Source organism: Vigna radiata, chromosome 8 (genome assembly GCF_000741045.1).
Source record: "Vigna radiata var. radiata cultivar VC1973A chromosome 8, Vradiata_ver6, whole genome shotgun sequence".
Taxonomy (NCBI): Eukaryota; Viridiplantae; Streptophyta; class Magnoliopsida; order Fabales; family Fabaceae; genus Vigna; species Vigna radiata.
This window is the reverse complement of record NC_028358.1, coordinates 44,124,847-44,146,373: the sequence shown is the minus strand read 5'-3', so window position 1 is coordinate 44,146,373 and position 21,527 is coordinate 44,124,847. Positions and strand designations below refer to the sequence as shown.

At 33.7% G+C, this 21,527-nt stretch overlaps 2 protein-coding genes across 3 annotated transcripts; one reads left to right on the top strand and one right to left on the bottom strand.

Moving 5' to 3' along the window:
- The first annotated feature begins 317 nt into the window (after window positions 1-317).
- LOC106771203 lies at window positions 318-2,483 on the top strand. Of its 2 annotated transcripts, none has more exons than XM_014657135.2 (6): window positions 318-754; window positions 871-919; window positions 1,052-1,103; window positions 1,414-1,580; window positions 1,765-1,878; window positions 2,164-2,483. In XM_014657135.2, exons 1-6 carry the CDS (start codon window positions 384-386, stop codon window positions 2,320-2,322), a joined length of 912 nt encoding a protein of 303 aa, XP_014512621.1. In that variant the 5' UTR covers window positions 318-383; the 3' UTR covers window positions 2,323-2,483. The 2 variants fall into 2 exon arrangements, with proteins under 2 accessions (XP_014512621.1, XP_014512620.1); XM_014657134.2 differs by having other exon boundaries at window positions 1,013-1,103.
- A 1,429-nt stretch (window positions 2,484-3,912) lies between these two features.
- On the bottom strand, window positions 3,913-20,848 carry LOC106771979 (protein transport protein Sec24-like At4g32640). Its single transcript, XM_014658066.2, has 25 exons — window positions 20,673-20,848; window positions 19,609-20,521; window positions 18,103-18,336; window positions 17,836-17,910; window positions 17,204-17,302; window positions 15,526-15,637; window positions 14,256-14,383; window positions 13,187-13,306; window positions 12,285-12,365; window positions 11,733-11,810; window positions 11,543-11,635; window positions 10,347-10,401; window positions 9,572-9,648; window positions 9,122-9,193; window positions 8,913-8,996; window positions 8,058-8,177; window positions 7,907-7,975; window positions 7,409-7,486; window positions 7,141-7,279; window positions 6,761-6,925; window positions 6,147-6,292; window positions 5,671-5,850; window positions 5,369-5,457; window positions 5,223-5,254; window positions 3,913-4,382 (listed from the first exon to the last, which is right to left on the bottom strand). The coding sequence occupies exons 2-25, from the start codon at window positions 20,419-20,421 to the stop codon at window positions 4,273-4,275; spliced, it is 3,249 nt and encodes a 1,082-aa protein (XP_014513552.1). The 5' UTR covers window positions 20,422-20,521; window positions 20,673-20,848; the 3' UTR covers window positions 3,913-4,272.
- Between the last annotated feature and the right edge of the window lie 679 nt (window positions 20,849-21,527).

The following is a 21,527-nucleotide window of genomic DNA, read 5'->3' as shown; positions in this document are numbered from 1 at the left end:
TCATATAATTTTACATTTGTTTTTATAATAAGATTGTAATGAATTTCTTAAAATAAAATTATAAAGAAGCTTGAAATCCTAAAATGAACAATATCTATTGCTCATAGGATGGTTTATTGTAATGATTTCATTTTTAAATATCTCAAAGTGTTATATTTTTTTAATTTACTTAATTGTTCTGACTATTTAATTTTAATCTTTCCAACAAATTAGACCAATATTTATTTGTCACGTTGTATTTTCTGAAATTGGTATATTTTATTAAAATGGTGATTAATTTTAATAAATGAAATATTCATAGTTAGGCCTGAAAAACCACTTCCATTGAAGGAGAAGAGCTTCATCAAGTGTTACCATTTTCCCAAGACATAACCTTCAGAGACATGACCCACCAAGTGGTAAGGCCCCTAAGACAGTGGCCATGGTTCCACCACCACCGCACTTGTGTCACCCTTCCTCTCCTCCTCCACCACCACCACCACCACCACCGCCACCACAACCACCTTCTTTCTCCTCCATCACCTCACCCCAGTACATCTAAAACATCGCCAATCTCTCACCGCTTTTCGTTTGCCACGCTCGCTTCTTCTCGTCCTAAACTTCGAACACCCAACTCTCCTCTACCAACCACCTCTGACACGGATCTAGAGGCCAAGAAGAGCCGGAACGAACTGAAGCGAGAAGCCAAGCGCGCTGTCAAGTGGGGAATGGACTTGGCTTCCTTCTCCGCTCCACAAATCAAACGCATCCTTAGGTTTTCGATCACTCTTTTCATTTCCCGTTATACCTTCTTCCTTTTCCTCAATGCCCGCTTCGCAAAGTTCCCACCTTTGCTCAAAACCTGTGTGCTTTTATGTTGGGTTGATGCAGGGTCGCTTCCTTGGACCAAGTTGTGTTCGAAGCTGTTATGCTCGTTAAGGTGCTTTTTTCTTTTCTTTTGTACCATATTCAGGACAATGGGAATATCTTATGTATCTATTTAACAGGTTGTATGATTGTTATTGTGGATTAGTTTATTGTTGAAGAGAAAGTGTTTGTTGTTTTGCCTCAGAGACTGGGACCTGATGTCCGGGAAGGAAGGCGGAGGCAGTTTAACTATATCGGTAATTAATTGCTTCCACAGCATTTCAATTATATTGGGTTCAATGCATTATGCATTTACGATGATAACAAACATTCAAACCATGATCATATATTTTTGGATTACAGATGTGTTTTTTCTGCTCTTTCCATTTTGTTTGCATTAGTTATGAATCGATTTTTTCTTGTTAGTTACTTTGTTAACGTATCATTTCGCGCCAATTGGGGTAGATTACTGTACAATCGCTAATTGATATATATGTGGTGAGTTCATTTGACATTATGTATATCCTGCAGTGCAGATTCATGTTCTTCATACATAAATTGTCTCAGGGAAATTGCTACGGGATGTGGATCCTGAGTTAATGGATCGATTAATTAAAGCTACGAAAGATTCAGATCACAAAGAGTTGCAAGCTTTAACTGGCTTAGGGTCTGATGACCCTGAAGATGATGATGAAGATGACTCGGTTGAATCTGAATCAGAGGAGGACCAGGAGGTATGCATTCAACATTCATACTTGAACAATATACAGACTACACAAGACTCTACTAAGTTAATACCACACCTTAATCTCACTCACATTAGGGTGTTGTTTGCTAAATCTGTGTGTTGTATTTACTTATGATGTAATAATTATTATTTCCTTGAGGTGTATCCTTATTTTTGGAGCATTTGATCAGGAATCCAATTGGCACGATGGTCAGGTGACAAGGTGGTTTGATGGTTTGATCAGCAAGGACATTGAAATCTCCAATGAAATTTATTCAGTCCAAGGAGTTGAATTTGATCGCCAGGTAGACTCTTTACTAAGTCGAAAAGTGTAAATCTGTGTACTTGTGCTTTCAGATTCTGATCAATTGTGACTCATACATTATCTTAACATGGTATGGGAAATAATTTCTAGAGCTTATTTCAAATCAACCAACCTTCAGGAGCAGAAATCATGTAAAAACTTGAGGATGATGGCTGTCTCAGCTTTCAAATGAAACACTATATATTCTATACAAAAAGTATAATAGACCTTTTGAAAAGAACCTTCATTTTATGTTGTCTATACGTATAATGAATATGTTTAACAGGAGTTGCGAAAGCTTGTACGTAGAGTGCACATTACTCAAGAGACGAAGGCTGATAATGAAGAAGAGGAGAAAAAAATAGAAACAGCAACACTAGGTGCTAAGAAGGCTCTTATTCGTTTCCTTCGTGGCCTTACAAAGAGAATCCATTATGAATACTAATACGTCAATTGATCTTAGCTTTAAGAATTTACAAAGAATTACATTGCCTTGGTGCGGAAAATCTTATATTCTTTTTTTAAGTTCACTACCACATGATATTTTGAACTCTTTTCCGTAAATTATTACTTTTATTGTCCAAATGAAATTGTTTACGGCTCAAAGATTTTGGAATTCGTGAAGTCATTAAGCATTAGAAAATATTTGTATCAACTACTCGAAAATGAAAAGTAATGTTTTATTTGTATTATAACATGACAATTTCACGCTTTTGAGAATGATCGTGGAAAAGTTTAACCCAAGAATGCTTCGGAAAATATTGTTTCTTAAAAGATTAAGAATGTTCCGACATTCCGAGATTATTCGAAATCTACTCATGGAATTAAGATTTTAATATGTTTATAATTAAGTCAAAATAGTCGAACTTAAGTGAAACATCACATAAAAATAGCTAAAAAAAGTATAAAAAAAAGAGAAATGGAGAAAAACAGACAAAGATGGCTTATACAATTTTATCTATCTCTTTTAATTGAAATAGTTTTGATAATGCCATAATTTTTTTTATAAAAGATAATTTAGAAAAATATATTTTTAAATATTTGTGATGATATTTTTAAATTGTTGAGTTTAATTGAATGATTACTTTAATTAATTTGATTGTCTAATTTTAAATTAATTAAATAACAATCTTTTGAAAAACAATGACGAATCCTTATTTGAAAAAAAAGTAAGAAAGTTAACCTAATTTCATCACATTTATTTAAGTATTTTACATTGCTCATTTTTTTTAAAACATTTCCCCATTTTCATTTAATTAGGTGTATTTAAATTTGCATGCATTTGCATTTCAATACATTTAAATTTATTTAGGTGCATTGCTTACATGGAAATTATTTTATTGTATTCACTTAACTCTTGTTAACGTAGAACTAAATTGTTGAAAGTCAATTTCGAGTTGGTTAGGAGAGTGCTTCGATTAGTTTTATCCTAACTAATTATAAAACAAATACTAAAGTTGCTAGAATAAAATAGTATTAATTTTGCTTTTGTTGTTAGCTTTTTTTAATTTGACAAATTTAGCATTATCAAGAAAAAAAAAATTGTTTTAGTTTTGATTGAGGATATTTTTTACTAGAAATTTTGGAAACTAGTTGGTGTTAAGTTTGTGCAAGTGATTCATATTCTCTATACACATTAAGGTCTCAACTTATTTCATTTTAGAAACTTTTTTCAAAGAAAAAAAAATGTAAAACAATTTTTCATTCAAAAACAGCGAACAGTAAAATTTTCAAATGAATCACTATTAATATTTCTAGTGGCCACATGTCTTCACTGTTCGTTTCTTTTTTTAATATTTTTAGATGTTCGTTTCCTTTTTAACCTTTTTACTTCTGAGAATAACAGACTTCTAAGAGACAATTAAGATCAATCAATCTTTCAGAATTTAAACAAGATATACTGTTATTCTCCAACCAATAAATCTATGCATCGCGTTTCAACTGCATTATAAAATAATTTTTGTACTTGCTCATTTTTCATTTTAATTTCATACTTTTCGAGCATATATTTAACTGTCTAGCACTGAATCTAAAATGAATATCAAACAATATTTTCATACAAGCTGTGAAATTGTCCTTAGTCTACTATTGTCCTCTCAATTTATTAAAAATATGACACAATATTTCGCATTAAAACACAATTGGACATAAATTTGATATGTCGAGAAACAGTAGAACCCAAAAAAATAAATCTCAGATAATCCAACTATCACCATCATTAATTATCTTATACAATGTACATCAACAAAACTTGACAAAATGTGTCGCATGGTTTTCCTCTGACAAACTCAAGGCATTTGAATGCTCAGAAATACGCAGAATCTCACCTATACTCGGGGCTTGCTCTATTTTTAAGGTCTAAAAGCTTGCAAAAATGAAGCTGCCATTATACTCTTTATGATGTCATTTTATTTTGAATTTGCCTATGAACATGGATAAGAAACTCTACATAGGAGAAGCCACCTGCGCTCTTGTCTTCTATCATATATGAGAAGAATAACATTCCTGATGAATAGTAAATAACATACATTAAGTTCAAAAATCAAGAACAATGTAGACCACCATAACAATTGTCTACAGATTTCTTTCTTCTATTTGAATACTTCCTAGTCTAAGCCTAGCAAACCAATAACAAAACTTAGTAATCAATGCAGCATCTGTTTAGGATTTCCTGACAAAAGTATTCCTTTATGAATTTAGCAGACAAGTTGTAATTTACTCAACATTATTGATACACAAACTTTATGTCTTTTGAACTTGAAGATAATATTCCTGGCTAAAAAGTGTTTTATAAAAAATATTGGGTGCATAAATTCAATCAACATATTCTACTGCCAACATTACAAATACCACTCCATGACAAACCAATCCAGAAAAGTTTCACATAGCAAAGCATCCAAGGAATTTGCCAAGAGCAATCATGAAATGAAACATATAACCACTGAGCATGTTTAAAAATAAGAAAGAATGTTTGGGGACAGGTTATAAAAAAGATGGTGAAATAAAATGTTCAGTTGAAATGAGAAAAAAAGTTCAGCATTTCTTTTAAAGAAACAAGTTTGCTCAAGTGGACACCCGTGACTTTTGAACATTAGGTACCAGGAGGCAATGGTTTCCAAGAAAACATGGAGCACTGGCTCAAGAAGCAAATATCGCCAAAAAGAATAGGCAACAGGTTTAAATACAATACAATTGAAAACTTTGAAGACATTAAATTACTGAAACACCGGCAAATGAATCTGAGGTTTTATGTTCAAAGTTAACTTCCATAACTTATGTTAATAGCTAAAAATCCAGTTTGTATTGAACAATCATTTAAACAATCATTCTATCTAAAGCACTGACCTGATGGATCCCCTTTCCTGCAGAGCTTTAACCTGCACAGATATAAAAAGTATTAAAAATATGTCTTTTATTTAGTCATCAAATCACTTGGAAATTTATTTGAAAAGGTCGGAAACAAGCAATAATTCCCACAAAAATTAGCTTACCGGAGGTAGGAACATCTTTGCCGCCGTATCTCATTTATCACTTCATTTAACCTCTTCGATAATGGATTGTCATATTGCTGCAATACAAACTGAGAAAACAGAATTGTTAACTTAGAATAGCCAGGTCTGAAATAAACAGCTCATTTGCATCATGATTAAAACAACTATTTCTTTCAGCATACTAACTAGGAGTCATATATGATTTAAGGATGATATGAAGTTTCCTTCAAAACACGTCCACTGATAGGGATAGAATGTTAGACAGACACCAGGAGAGAAAGACAAGACAGCAAGCAAATTACCAGAGTAGGCACTTCGTCAATTGTAGCAACGCCAAACAGTTTCCTCACAATGTCATGATTCACAGAGTCTCCAACATATATCAAACAATCGTGACCATTCTCAAGAAGATATATTCCATCATCACTAATGTGTTCACTAGAAAGAGGAAGAAAGGCAGGAATAACAGAATCTTCATCTTCCTGCAATTTATAAAAATCTATCAGTGCCTCACGAAGTGATATAAATATAAGGTCTAGGTTAGCAGGCATCGGTACAAAACATATATCGAATTCGTCAAAAACATGTTACCCTCTTCAAATTTTCATATAATTTAAATGGCTTCCACCACATTCCTATTTTCAAAAATAAAAGCTTATTAACATTTTCAAAACTCATTATTATGTTCTGGTGAAATAGTTGCTAATATGTAATATTACACCACATTGCTAATATCATGATTTTTTATATATTCTTTTAATATGATTAATCAATATACCTTTGATTCAAGATCATGGATAGCCACCATCCTAGGATACACAAGTGGTATTGCCAATGGAACAGAGATAGAGGACACATAATTTATCCAAAATGACCGTTCATCTATTTTCCCCTCCGTTCTCAACCCTGTACTCTTAGTTAATGCTGAAAAAGAAATGAAAATGGAATTAGCACCCACTTATACGGCCCTTCTTAGAAGACCATATGTCAAAGTTTTAACTTCATTTATCTGGCCATTGACAAATCAAGCGATATCATCTTTGACAGTCATCAATTAGCGAAAACAAGATACTACCTTCAAAACAGAAGGACCACCATCATGAAAATATTGCTCAAGTCAATGACCAGAGTATTATTGTCCAATAAAATGCACGATAAAATATTCTAGAAATGCAGTATCATTCCAATGTTGGTCACACTTGTAAGTGGCATATGAATGCAGAAGTGGAAAAGTAAAAACAGACAAATATAAAGAAAAAGAAAATTGGTTAAAGATTATCTGTTAAATAAAAGGTAGAATGCAGCATATGAATAAACTGTTACAAATAATATCTCTAGTTCCACCACATTGCTCATCAGAAAAATTCTGAAATGCATGAAAATTCTACATACCAAGTGTGTACAGGGGCAAAAGCTTCAGTGCCTCAGGGAGAATAAGTTGTCCAGATGAGGACACCGTTGCACAAAATTTACGGTATGAAAATAGTGCATTAATGCAAAGGTTTGTCACTTGTTCCCGAACAAGTGGGAGTGGCTTTGAAGGAATCTCATTAGCAGCTGCAGGAAAAAAATAGTTAAAGCTCCACCCAAAAATTATACCTGTAAACACTATCTAAAATATGAACAGGATGATACCACTATGGAATCATTTACAATATATAAAGCCAACAAAATTCAGCATAGAGCAGTTAACAACAATCCATATCTGGCAAAAATAAGAGTCAAGAACAGAATAACATTAAGGGAAGTGCATAATCACGAATGATGTATACCCTGTTTTAAGAAACAGCAAAATTGAGTGTCCAAATCAGCTGCACGGAACAGATTACTGAGCATGCTAGTGACAGGAAGAGATAACGTCACCACACGTATCCTTCTTTGGCCGTATAGAGTTGTGTAAAGAAGGGCACACTGAAGAGTTGGAGAATATATAATCAGAACAACAGTATAATATTTTCACCCAGTGACAACTTTCAAAGTAGGGTGAACTGAAGATCGAAAACCCCTTGGAATAAAGTTGAGCAGTAAACTTTCTAATACCTGAAAAGCACATTCTGATCCATCCTGTAACTTATCGTCATGTTTCAAAGTTACCATGAAATTTTTGTCACAGTCAATCTGCATAAAAGAAAAATTAGGACACAGGTTGAGCATTTCAAAGTATTTTAATTAATTCTACTTTTGGTCAACAAAGAAAAACTGGCATGCTAAGTCATAAACATGACAGACAGCATACCAAATATTGTTTATGGGCCAGTCTGTTTACAGTTAAGAAAGCCGTTACTCTGGTATTAAATAATTTAATTGCTATTTTGTTTAAAAGAGGACTAATCCCATCAGTTTAAACATTTTAATCATATCGGAACTATGATTTGGCATATATGAATAAGTTACATTATACAATTAAAAAAGCCAGCAGATCTAAATATCTTTAATCATTAATGTGTTAATACACAAACAAAGATAAAGTATAGATATGCACAATGTCTATATACACATTCATATAATTATATTTGGAATCTTGAAAATTATACAAACCCCAGGTAAGTCGACATCAGTTGGGATGCGTTTACAGAAGTTGCCATAGTATTCCTGCACTTGGATACCCTGACAAAAGAACAAATTTGAAATTTGTGGAACCTATTTGTTTTATGAAAAGGTACCAAAGAAAGTGAAACAAAGAGATTACCTGACTGCACCGCACACGCATTACAGCCTCAAAACCTTGTGGCCTAGTGATGTTCCATCTAAGATCATTGTAAAGTTTCGCTGTATCAGAAATAGCTGAGAAGGGATAATAGTAATAGACCTGGAAAAAGGTGAAAAGTTACTTTAGTAAACAAAACAAATAATTCAAAATGACGGAATGTGTTGAAAGGATTAGTAACAAACAAGTCACGTGTTGGGTACATGTATGAGTATTCTTATTTATAATGAAGAGATACAATAATAATGAACCAAATCAATATCTAATAGTGAGAAATATTTGGTAAGTTATTTCCCTATCAAAATGTATCATATATCCCTATTTAGTGTAATCAAATCATATTTGTAGCATAATCAACTCATGTCCCTAATAGAATGAACGTAACAAGTGTTGATGAAGAATAAAACACACTATATTCCACTTTTGACTTGTGAACAATCATAGAATCCTCAACGAAGATGGTATCATAACAAAACCCTTTAGGATTAAAAGTAATGTTTCCTCTTTCTTTGAAACAACTACTTATTACATACATCTGATATGATTTTCAATTATTTTCCCCTTGAACAACATTTCCTTCATTAAGAATTTCCAGAAAATGGTTAAAAGTGTAAAAGTGTCTCCAGCATTCGTAAAAATGGAGATTTACTGATGAAGTGAGCAACTTGTATCATTTGTAGTAGTAGAGAATATTAAAAATAACTTAATTTTCCATCATTACAACAAACGTCTGATCAATATAAAAAATAACAGCGATCAGAGCTTCAATTCATTTAGCATGAAAAGCAATAACACATCAATAATTTCAACAACAGAGACATAAAAATTCACATAAACCTGTCCACCAGTAGTCCGCGGGATGACAGATATGGAAGCAATGTCTACATAAGTCTGAGTAGTCACAAACACATCAACACAAACCTGCAGCATACCAAAATAATTATACTTAACTAATCCATAACAAGCTGACCAACAAACAAGCTCGCAAAAATCATCCAGTCATAAAAGTAATGCCTGAATCACATGAAAAAGTAATCAATATCAACCTGATACTCAGCAAATTCAACAGCCAGTTCCTTGAACGTTTTATCTGCAGGTTGAAGTAATTTATGGGCTTCCTGAAATTGAACAAAATTTAGATTTCATTGAAGTACAAAACTATCGAGCACCAACCTTTCAAAAGGTAGAACAGATAAAACAATATCAGATGAATCATGGAAGAGATGTTATGCAGATGAATACTTTACATGTTTTCAATTATAAATTAAAACATCAAACGCTGCATCAATGAAAATCAGTATCCTTTCCATTTTCATCACTAGATATACAATTGGACTTGCAAACGCGTTGAATTTATCCCATTGCAAATGCTTGGAATTTATCCCATTCCATGTGACTGCTAATCAAGCTAGTGCAGATAACCAAATTCATATGTTTTATGTTTTATATTATACAGGACAAAATCCAACAATTCAACAACCAAATTGAGCAGATACCTTTTCACCTGCAGAGATGTTTGTTCTACCTTCAGCCTCCCTTGCAGAGAGGGCACCAATGCCAATAGATGGCAAGACTGGAGACAGCAAACCAAAAGCGTGAAAAACATCAAACACACTCAATGATGAGTCAGACAAAAAAACAAACATACAATCTCACACAAAGTATATACGGAAGAAATGGACTAAGATAAAACCAACATGATGACAATAAACCAAACAAAAGATTACAGGATTAGGGAAACATAACATCATACAAATGAAGATTTAGCCACAGAAGACAAACAAAAATATTCTAATACCACTATAAGTACTGTTTCAAAATGTGTTAATAAAATTTAAAGGCAAGAGCGTTTAATGGCAACATGTTGTTTACTAAAAACTTCTTTCGTGCTGAATTGACAAAACATGTTAACTATTTTATTTATTCAATTTCTGTAATTAAATTGTGACATTGGTAAAACTTTTTTAAGATATTTTTCTTTTATTTTAACCATAATGTGCATTGCAGAATATTAGTAATTTCTAATTCAGATCCTGAATTTTACTTAATTAATGTCCCAAAAAGAGAAAAAGATTTGGTCACAAAACAAATGTGGCAGATGCATACTTTCAAGCAAGAAAATTGGTATAACATGAACTATATAATATAAAGGTCAGTCAATTAATATATTTACAAATGTGGCAGATACATACTTTCAAGCAAGAAAATTGGTATAACATGAACTATATAATATAAAGGTCAGTCAATATATATACAAACTGAGAAACTCACCTGACTGGAAAGCCAACAACTTTCCTCCAGTGTCCTTCATTGCAAGGAAAGCTGCCTAAAAGATATAAAAAATAAAAAAATTAAAAAGTATAAGCATTGACATGTATTTATTATATTCACATTTTGATCTATCTAGCTTTGATAGAAGGACTAGTTAAACTTAGAGTGAGGAAAGTAAAAATAATGTCAAATGCAGTGTAAATAGCTTGTTAGAAATTATTTGGTTACTAAAGCACACGTCAAGGGAAATAGAGAACCAAATCAATGAATAATATGTAAAGGGCAGAAGAGAGATGTGAATTTTTGGCTGTAACAACCTTGCCATTTTGGGCAAGGTGAATGGGAAATACAAAGCAAGGAGAAATTGACAGAGAGATGGATCCTGGTGGAAGGAACCACTCGCAGAGTGATTGCTTTTACCCATGGGGCAGGGAGGAAGCTGGGGGATTGAAACCATTTTTGTTTCTGATCTTGTTTTACTTCTGTTTCTGAGGGATAACAGAGGACTACCTCAGCTCTAACAGTTCCATTCTCCGCATTTTCCTAAATAAACTGAACAGACTGGCATTTACAAGGGAAAAACTACATTAGAAGAAAAGGAATAAAGTGTAGGACAGAAAGGTATTTGCTTGGAAGAATAACGGAAAAACAAAGTAGTTAGTTTTGAAAGTTAGAACAGTTAGTTAGCTGAGGGATTAGCTATCCAACTAGAGAGAAGGGATGGGTAGGGGGACCATTCAAGGAAATGTATTTTAAGAGATCCACGCGAGTTCTCAATTAGGAAAGGAGAAACCCTTTGTGAGGAGAAAAATAGTAGGAGATACCTCTCTATATTTTGCATTCACCTCAGTCTAACTAACAATTTTTTTTCTTTACTCTGTTTCTTTACTCAAAATGAAACTCAAGCAACACAAAATAAAATAACAAACCCCTTCAACTTCTGTAGCATATTACAAAAAGATACCCTATGAAACTTAAAATATTCTACATCATAAAAACATCCAACATACAGCTAGGAAATCTGAGAGCAGGTGTAGATAAAACCTCAGAAATGCAGCAAGTTAAGAAGTTAGAGAGTTCAGTCATGGTTGGTCCTTTATTACCCTTCCCTTGTTTTGAGGATTAATCATATTTTGACAACCATTCCAGCAAATAACAAATAAAGATAATTACAACTTTAAATAAAAATTCAATACCTTGATAGCTGCGCCAAAGGCTGATTCAGAGGTTCTATTATTTTGGAACATGGTAGGAATGTTTTCCAGAAGTAATTGTAAGTGTTCACGGCACTAAATTCAAAAGAAGCAAACAAGTCAAATATTGCCAAGCGAATACTTTCTACAAAGATAATTGCCAAAATTCAAGGAGGAAATATTTGAAACTAACCTCCGATAGAGGAACAATTACGTCAGTTTGCAAGGGAGTATAAACATCTTGGACATCGGGAACAATGAGCATCAGTGGCTACAAGTTTTGAATTTCAAAATCAGCCTGAGAATCAATTACTTAAAATTGGAAAATGCAAAAAGCTTATTATCTAAACTATTACACAGATAGTTAGAACTGTAAATGGTAAATTTATCAAACAGTTCTCAAAGGAATATTTTTGAAGATATAATCAACACAACTGTCACAAATTCAAAACATCAATACAAACAAATGAAAATAGATAACCCATGCATCAACCGCTAAGAAACAAAATAATCTGATGGAAAAAACAAAGCATTGCTCAGTTTTCCAGACACCAGTTAACTGTAGTATATAAATTATCTATCATGGGGGCTTTTATAACAAAAAAAATCCATATTCAATTTTACATAACATTATGTATTTCTAAAGAACGTACAAATTTATAAACTACATGAAAACATGGACTTACAAATACAAAAAAAAAAAAAAAAAATCAGAATATGTTTAAATTGTGTACTTGATCCATACCTGCTGCAGTGCACGTTTCAAGTTGTAGAAATGAATTGTTGAGTCAAAAGTTGCAACTCCGACAAATGTACGAGGACCCTCCTGTAGCAATATAATCAACAAATTTAGTATGAATTATTTGTCAAGATATATTAGGGTATCAATGTAGTCCAACAAAACCAAAGGAGTGTGTGTACGTGTAATTGTTTTTAAAACTCAAGGAAGGCATCTATCTGCAATGTACGGAGTAATAATGGAACATTTTTAAAACAAATGGGAGGTTTGTGTAGAATTTTAAAAATTTGGGGAGTCTGAAATCCAAGAAAACCGTACAGAGTGTTCGTATAATCTACTCAAGAAGAAACCCAAACCTTCCTAATCAAAATTCTGTCAGATATTGACCACAAAGAGGACAATGGTTTACCAAAAGGAGTGTGAAAACAACTAAAAAGCCCTAAACAAGACATATTTTTCAAAATTATAATCATTTCAATATTCCATGTCTCCCAAGTCTCCAGTAGTCTTTCTTGGGTGTAAAATATTGAATTCGTTAATGTGTACATCTGCTAAGTATGATACCAATGTGAAATATGTTAAAGCCGCTCAGGCTCATTGGATGAGAAAAGATAAAACAAAGATCTAATGCACACACTTCTCCCTTGTAAGATCTAATGCACACACTTCATCAATTTTATTTCATTACTTGTTTTGGAAGTTTCATTATTTGTTTCCGAGGCAGGTGGAGAAAAGGAGGGAAGAATCTTAAAGGTTTATCTTTCCTATATTTAAGTACCAATTCAAACAGTGCATAATGAAGCAACGTGTTTCAGTCCAGTGAAACAAAAGAAAATTTGGAAAATATTAAGCATCATACAAGCTGTCTTTTATAAATTATTCATAAGTTGCCAAAATTCATAACTCACAGGAAGGTCTGAAATAACTTGACTTATTGCACTGCAAGCTGCAGCTGCTGCACCAGTTTGAACAGCATTCATGGATACATCAATGAGAAAGAAGTACACTGCAGGCATTGGCTCACGAACCTACACAAAATAGTGAATCACACACCAGTGATAACAGACACTAAATAATGAAGAAACAAGAATAAAAGAAAAATAAGTCTTGTGCCAGGCAGAAGCATAAACTGCTCAGTTTATTATTAGCTTATACCCATGAATAAACTAAGCCAACCATATACAATTAACTACACAGAACCAATCCAGTACACAAAAAATCAAATAAACCTGACTAAAATACGAGCAAACAGACGTGTATAAAACAGGCAGCAATAGCATAAAATGCAAATAAGCATGAAGAACAAAATTGTTACCATATTTATTTTTCGGTGATTTGCTATACATTACTAAAGTACAACTGCTCAAGAATTATTTCATTCAGACATTTAGTAAGCTGCTAACTGTTCACTTCACAATTTAAGACTAGGAAAATTTTTAATAAATTGAAATGCTAAAATAACTTCATCTGGCGGGATAAACCTCTTGTTATTTGGTAGTAGAAATAATGAATTAATTTTAATGTTGGGCTTTGGTTTATTTAGATGATACAGGGTCCAATTTATATATTTAGGTCTCACTAATTGGTTATATGTGTGGTTGGCACGTTCAAATCCCACAAGAGCAACAATTTGTCCACTAGCCTGAGAAAGTTAGGAACTTTTATAGGAAAAAACCAGAGGAATATCTTACTTTTGAAAAGGGACTCACTTGCCTTTTTTACCTCTTAAGTAATTAATCCAATCATGAAGTATTCCAGTAATCTTTTTTTTATGAAACGAGAGCATCCAATGACCCTGTTATAAACTTTTAGGCAGTCATAATTGCTACCTCACCATCAATTTAGCAACCATTAAAACTTCACTTATGCATCCAACTGATGCTGATTTCATTCAAGGTTAGTTTATTTTCTTACAACTTGTATATTTTACAAAAAATCATCATCGTATTGCCTGGTATATTTTACAAACAAACTAACCATGAATTCTTTTGTTGCAACAAATTCAACGGTTCCCCTACACAGCTCAGGCCTTTCATCAGCATCTCTACGCCGACCATCTGGACCTAAATTGCAGTGGTAGTCCCGTGGAGTTTCATCACTAAATCCTGGAACAGAAATATTAACGATAAGATGTTTTGATAATATCACAAATTGACAAAAAAGTAAAATTTTAATGAATAATCCCATCACAAAAAAAGCTAGAATTATGAGAAAATAGTGAAGCCTTATATGTAATCCACTGTTTTTATTTAAAAAAAAAAAAAAAAGAGTAAAAGGCTGACCAGAGATACTATCCATATTAATGGCACATTGTAGAACTGCGTACAATACAACTTTTACCCTGATATGTATGTCATGTCTACTTGACCGGAATCTGTTCTTACATGTTCTTCTGTTGTCCCATTATAAAGTTTTTCATCCTTCTTGGTGGTGATGGATCTTGAGTACTTTGAATAAACAAACAATATATGCTATTATTTGATGGCACTTCATTGGCTCGTCAGGTGGTTTTAAATATGATTAGGCAAGTAATATCTAAATGGAGTAAGGCAAAAAATCTTCTTGAAGGGCTTTCCTTGACAGATATGAAGAGGAATAAAGCGGCTTTGCTCCATTAATGTTTTCTAGACTTTCTTCTTTACCTTGAAGAATTTCTCTTATCAAAATAAAAAAAACCACAGTCTAGATACACTACATACCGAGGTTAAACTGTGGTTATCACATTTTTGGGTGAACAACTTAATTAAGCAGTGCTTGTTGAGCTAGTTTTTATAATTTAAGTGTTGCATTATAATTTGCTACCATTACCGAAGAAGGAATAAAGTTAAATTGTATTCAAGTAAGTCGTAAAAATATTTTATGTATCCCAGAGCACTTACTAAAATAAGCAAAAGAGAAGCTTATTGATATACAATAAGCTATTTTCATCAATTTCTCCAAACATACATACAAACATTGATCATAAGATAAGCCTATATAAATTCTTCGCAACATGCAAAACTGAGCATTAAATAACTAGTGCATCAAAAGCATAAACTTGTGATACAAATAACAATATCAACCAACCATTAAATCACTGATTAACTTGTCTTTACCAGCCGAGAACAAGAAATTCCCATTTCTCCTCTGATCACTTCGAGGGGAAGTAACATAAGATATTGTAACAACGTGTCATTTGCAGTTTACATAGTATGACAACAAAAAATAGTAGGATGAGAAATTGATAGCAGATATAAATAGTACTAACCACATAAATTGCATATGAAACGCCTTCCCTGATCAATGAATTTCATGAAGGGGTTAATGTAAGCCTTGCAACGAGAGCAACGAACAGGACCACTCTCTCCAAAATCAACAACCTAAAGTTGTATGCATTCAGTCAAAAGATTTACTGAGAAAATAAATACACAAATTCTTCATTGGGGGCAATATTTTAGAATAAAAAAAGAGTGAACTTAGTGAATATTATAACATAGTTTACATTCACCACAACAGAAAAAGAGAGAGAGAGATTTCAAGACAGTAATTATGGGCTCAACAGCAGTCACTAATCTTATTAGTGTAAAGTTTAAACAATTGAAAATGCTTAGCAAAACTGGTGAAATAATTTTTTTTCAGTATTCCCCACTGGCAAGAAAATTACACTATGAACAAACAAAGAAAACCAAATGATGTTAGTACATGAATCTTTAATGTGAAAATTGTTTAGGGAAATTTGTTCAAAGATCGTCCAGTTAAACAAGTTTGTTTGATAGTTCATGGTAGTCTACTCGTCGAGGATCATCTGGTGAAAGTCCTATTACCCACCAAAGGAATGAAAAGTGTCTTGTCTAGTAAAAAGATTCTCATCTACCCATTTGGTAGACAACATCTCGTCTACTGGTGAAGAGTATCTCATCTAGCAGTCTGATGGGAGTGTGTCTTGTATGCTCTTGTGGTGGAAGGTCATCTTGCAAGCCATCAGCATTGACTACTCTGTAGTGCATCTAATGTGTTTCCACCTAGTCCAGGTGTGAAACACACATTTCTCGTGTCACAGAATTTGTTGAGTGATACCTTGAAGGGTTTGTTAAATTCACGTAGTATATATTAGATACCTTGTGTAAAGCATGACGATAGGTTGTTGTTAGAGAATTATAACATTAATTACATTGTGAGAATTCACTATATTGAGAGTAGCAATTAAGCTGTCACTTATCTAATTACATCCTCCTTAGTAGTTGGTAATCAAAAACTCAAAATTCTCCTTAGTAACGGATATTTAGTTGTTAGACAGTGAGGCTTTGAGTATGTCATCTGCTCGAGCAAGTAAGGAGAAGACGTAATGGTTAGATGACATGAAGGAGGAGATGAATTCACTACATATGAACAATACTTGGACTTAGGTTCATAGATCTATGGTTCTAGATTGGTTAGTTGTAAATGAATTTTCAAACAAAAAGGATGGAATTCCAGGAACTAATCAGAACAGATTCAAGGGGTGATTGGTGACAGGAGGCTTTACTCAGAAGGAAGGAATTGATTATAGTGATATATTATCTCCAATAGTAAATATCATATCCATTCAAATGTTGTTGGCCATAGTTGTTGAGCTTAATCTTGAGCTGCAACAGATGGACATTAAGATGGTTTTCATATGTAGAGACTTACATGAGACCATCTACATGAAACAAATAGAGGATTTAAGGTACCAGCAAGAAGGGTTTTGTAAGTTAAACGGATACTTTTATGGTTTAACGCAGTCCCCAAAGCAATGGAACAAGCATTATAATAATTCATTACAAACATTGGATTTGAAAGTAATAAATATGATACATGTGTTTACTTCAAGTTCCTAGTAGAAAATCACTTCAAAAAGAATACAAACTAATACAGAAAACATCTACAACTAGCACACTTCAAAAGAAATAAAAAAAAATCCTTACTTGAATAGGCTCCTCAGATGGGTGTGGAAGGGCCAGCGGTTGGACTAGCATAGCCAATTGCATTCCTGATGTTGCCAAAAGATCAGCAGTGAAAGGAACCTAATTTATTCAAAAGAAGAACAAAGCAAACGAAAGAAAATCAATACAAATTACAGGTATCCCTAAATTTTCAAATTAAAGTAACCAAACTCAGAAAATTATTAAGACCAAAATTCACTTCAAATAAAAGATGTTTGAATATTTCTTTAAAAAGAGAAGAACCCATCAATAGAATCAGGCATCTTCTTAGGGAAAACATATTGATAAAACTCTTCAAAAACTAAATCATAAAATACACCAGAAGTAAAAAGACTTTTACGCAGCCACAAATACAACTCTATACAATCAAGGAATAAAAAAGAAGGGTGTCTTGGTGCATGACTGCATGAGGCTGCCACCTAGTGGGAGTGTATGGAAGATAGACATACACATCCTGTTCCGGCAAGTGGGGAGTCTATTTCCAATAATTGAACACCACTGCACCAAGGTTCATCCTCTATAAAAACAATTAATACAGATACGAAGCCTGGAAATTATAGCATTTCTCATGACCTTACATAAAGATTAATAACATCGAAGAAATTAGACATGACCTGATTGATTGTGCACTTCATGTAACGTGGACTGCAATTCCCTGTATCTCTTACAATGAAATCGCTTGTAGCAGACTGGACAAAAAAAGGTAGTGCAAGGTAAATGACTTTCCAGAATAATAAGGAAAAGGTAATTTATAATATTAAAGACCAAGAACAATCATTTGGACTTAGTAAGCCTCAACTTCAACATACAGTAATTTATCTCTATCTCTAGTTTGTTGAAAAGAAGAAAAAAACATGGATCAGTAATTTTCAAATGACTACCGGAGGAATGGTTGCTTGGTTGCCTTGACGAGTTTCATGCAAAATAACAGAGGAACCAGGAGTAGGTCTTGGAATTTGATTGGGATCAATTTTGGAAGGCCCTGCCATGGGGGCTCCAGTTTGACCAACAGCAGGTGATATGGTAGTAGTCATAGATTGATTTGCCATTGGTGGTGGCATGCCAAACATCCGAGGAGGCTGTGAAGGACCAGGAACAGGAGGAGGTGGTGCTACCTACATAATTCCAATAATCAGAATCCATACAATTTTTCAAAAGATGGATAAATGTGCATAGGACATATTAAACACAGTTTGGGTACTAGATACGGTAAGGCATTATCATATCTATTTAAAGGCTTGTATTTTCATGATAGTATACCAAAACTCATGTGAGACACAAATGAGAAGATGTTAATAAATAATACTTGTTTGAGGATTACTAATCAATACCTGTAATAAGAGAATATCTTGCCTCGTGTTTCTTTTTACTTCAACTTTTAGAAAAAAAGGATAAAATCATATAGATGCAATTTTCAAGGTACTGGAGAACATATTAATACAGCATAATTAAAATGGTATTTCGTCTTAATTAGAAGCAGAAATTATAAATGTAAATGGATCTTACTGTTTGATCAATATGCACGGGAAAGACTCAACATGTTAAATATGTAAACTTGAGGTCATAACTTTCTGGGTGTATTAAATATTCAATGTCTGTTTCATGAGCTTTTTTTAAGACTCCTTTTGCAACAAAGATTCTAATAAAAATTCTACTTGTAAGTTTTTTTCTAATTTTAAAACCAACATTTCAATGAACTATCTCTACTGAAGATTGAACTATGGAACCAAAATTTAGAACCTCCCTTTGACGAGCAAACATAAGAAACCTCCATCAAATATGAAACCTCTTTCGACCAATTAAAAACAATGTATTGCTGTAGGACCACCACTTTGCTGATGATTCCCGCACATATCCTTGCTTATAAATGCATGAGTTAATAAATTTGTGAGAAAAGATACGCAAATGTTTTCTGAATTTGTTTGAGTGCATTTTCCTACCGGAAGGAGAAGAGACTTGTTTATAGCCAAGTGCATTACAAAGATGATTAATACCAGAACAATTTAAAAGAGAACAGTTAAGATACCACTGCTTACTAGATCCATTGAACCTAACTATAAGAAATACCTAGGCTATTTAGACAAATTAACAATAAAGAAGCTCTTATCTCCAAAAAAAATTACTATTTCAAACAAAAAACCTCGTGCTCGAATTTCTCCGGTTATGCACAAGACAAAAAAATTTAGAAGGTCCATTATTTTGTACATATGCTTATGCTAAAGACCACGTAGTCTCCAAAATCCTTTTTCCTTTAAAAATGCAGAAAAAGACTGTTCCATGTAGTATTGGTACAAGAATAGGTTACATTTTTTTATCAATTCATCCAGCACATATTGTGGGTAAAAAACATTCAAATACAATAAAGTTCAAATGTATAGAAGAGCTACCTGCTGGGATTGCATCTGCCAAGAAGGGGCTCCAAAAGGTGAACTTGGAGGCTGCATTATTCCTTGAGATGCCATGGGATAGGGGGGTTGGGGACCAACTGGACCTGGAGGAGCTCTCATGGTTGGAGGAGGTCCAACAGGAGGTTGTGTCACACTGGCAACAGGAAAGCGTTGGGGACCTGCCAAAGCCCCGGCAGAAAATACAGGCGGCCCATTATTCATGAAATTACCCGATGCACTGGTAGGGACTACAGCCGGGGGAGCACTCATTGGCGGTGAAGAAAAAGGACCCGGACTAGGACGAGCACCAGGAATCGCTTGAGGTGGCACTAGCGGACGGGTTTGTGGAGAACCACCAGGAGGAGGAACCCCAGAAACAGGCGCAACAGCACTAACCGCCGGTGGAAGAGAGCCTGGAGGGGGTCTTGACACAAAAGATGGAGGTTGACCAGGAGGTGGCCCAGTGGGCCTTCCAGGAGCAACATTTGGTGGAAATGTAGACAATGGTTGTCCAGTAGGAGGCCCTGCAGGCCTCACCATGGGTCCAGGAGGTGGCCCAGGTCGTGAAAATGGCGGTGAGGAACCAGGGAACCCCGGTGATGAGGCCGAAGAAGGAAAAGGTGGTGGTTGACCAAATGGGGGAGGTCTGGAAGCAGGATTCGAGGTCATGGGAGGCCGATTAAGATTCAAATTGTGCATATTATCAGCGAGTGCATCAGGAGTGCCCCTGATGTTAGGGACGTAATTAGGGGGAGGTGGCTGTGGTGTGTTACTGCCGGGTCTAGGTGCCCCTGGAGGCACAGGAGCAGCCATTACTGAATCAAATGAAATCAAATCCAAACTCAATTTCCAATAATCCTCGCCCTGCTTCGCCGGATTATCAAAATAGTACCGCAAAAACAAAGATCCAAATCTACAAGGATTACAGATTCAAGAATCATTGCATTATTCAAGAAAAATGATTAAAAAAAAACAAGAATAATATGGCACGTGAGCGTAAATCGAGAATAAAAATGATCGAATAAGAATGCAGATTACGACGAGGTAAAGGAATACGGAAAAACCTGATGTGAGATCGGTCGAATTGGAAAAAATTGGGAGCAGAAAGATGAGAAAGAAGTTGGATCGGAGAAGGGGGGTTTTAGAGAGTGGTTAAATGGTGCGTAAAAATAACTTATATATCACTGCCTATTTAATTTCTTTTCGCTCATTATGTGTAACTGTTTAAAGCCATTTGGTTCGGGCATTATCATTTCCAATTGCCAAACCTCCGCAATGTTTTTATCGCCTTGTACCACTGGTCCAAATTCCTTTTTTTTATTTTCTAAATATTCACTAAATTATTTAATTTATATTTAAATTATGCTATATTCTTCAACACTGATCAAAAAATGCATTATTTAATCAAATTTATGTTAAGTTTATTAAGATATAAGTGAATTTTGGTGTTAAATAATATAATGATTATTTTAAAAAATAAGCAAAAGTTTATTTTATATTCTTGACCATTAAAATAATCATTTTTTAAACAAATTTATCTAAAAAAACACTATTTATTTAAAAAAAAAAAATCCTTCGTAAAACTTTACTTCTCCCTTCATCGAGTCAAACGAATTCAAAATAAAGTTTTAGGACATCTGTGGAGTTTATGGATGTGAAACTATTTTTTTTATGGATAAATGATTGTAAAAGGGATAAAAAAGAGTAAAAATTATAAGCTCAATTGAGTATAAAACTTAGAATATTAATTATTTGGTTATTCATTTGCTAAGTTAATTATCTCTCTAAACATTTTTCTTTTTATGTTGTTTTTTATTTTTCTAACTTTTATAAGTTGACAACCGTCTTTTTCTCTAGATAGTATCAACAAAACAATAATAATAAAGTAAAGTTCGATTATGATTAATAAGAATTTTCAT

What these genes read in the sequence shown, in the direction of transcription:
- LOC106771203 (XM_014657134.2), top strand. Translation starts at nt 384, where the DNA reads ATGACCCACCAAGTGGTAAGGCCCCTAAGACAGTGGCCATGGTTCCAC. An exon ending in AAGCTGTTATGCTCGTTAAG is followed by an intron (nt 920 to 1,012) that starts GTGCTTTTTTCT and finishes ATTGTGGATTAG; the next exon opens with TTTATTGTTGAAGAGAAAGT. An exon ending in GAGTTGAATTTGATCGCCAG is followed by an intron (nt 1,879 to 2,163) that starts GTAGACTCTTTA and finishes TATGTTTAACAG; the next exon opens with GAGTTGCGAAAGCTTGTACG.
- LOC106771979 (XM_014658066.2), bottom strand. Translation starts at nt 20,421, where the DNA reads ATGGCTGCTCCTGTGCCTCCAGGGGCACCTAGACCCGGCAGTAACACA. An exon ending in AAGTTATTTCAGACCTTCCT is followed by an intron (nt 12,366 to 13,186) that starts GTGAGTTATGAA and finishes ATATTGCTACAG; the next exon opens with GAGGGTCCTCGTACATTTGT. An exon ending in TTGAATTTGCTGAGTATCAG is followed by an intron (nt 8,997 to 9,121) that starts GTTGATATTGAT and finishes GGTATGCTGCAG; the next exon opens with GTTTGTGTTGATGTGTTTGT.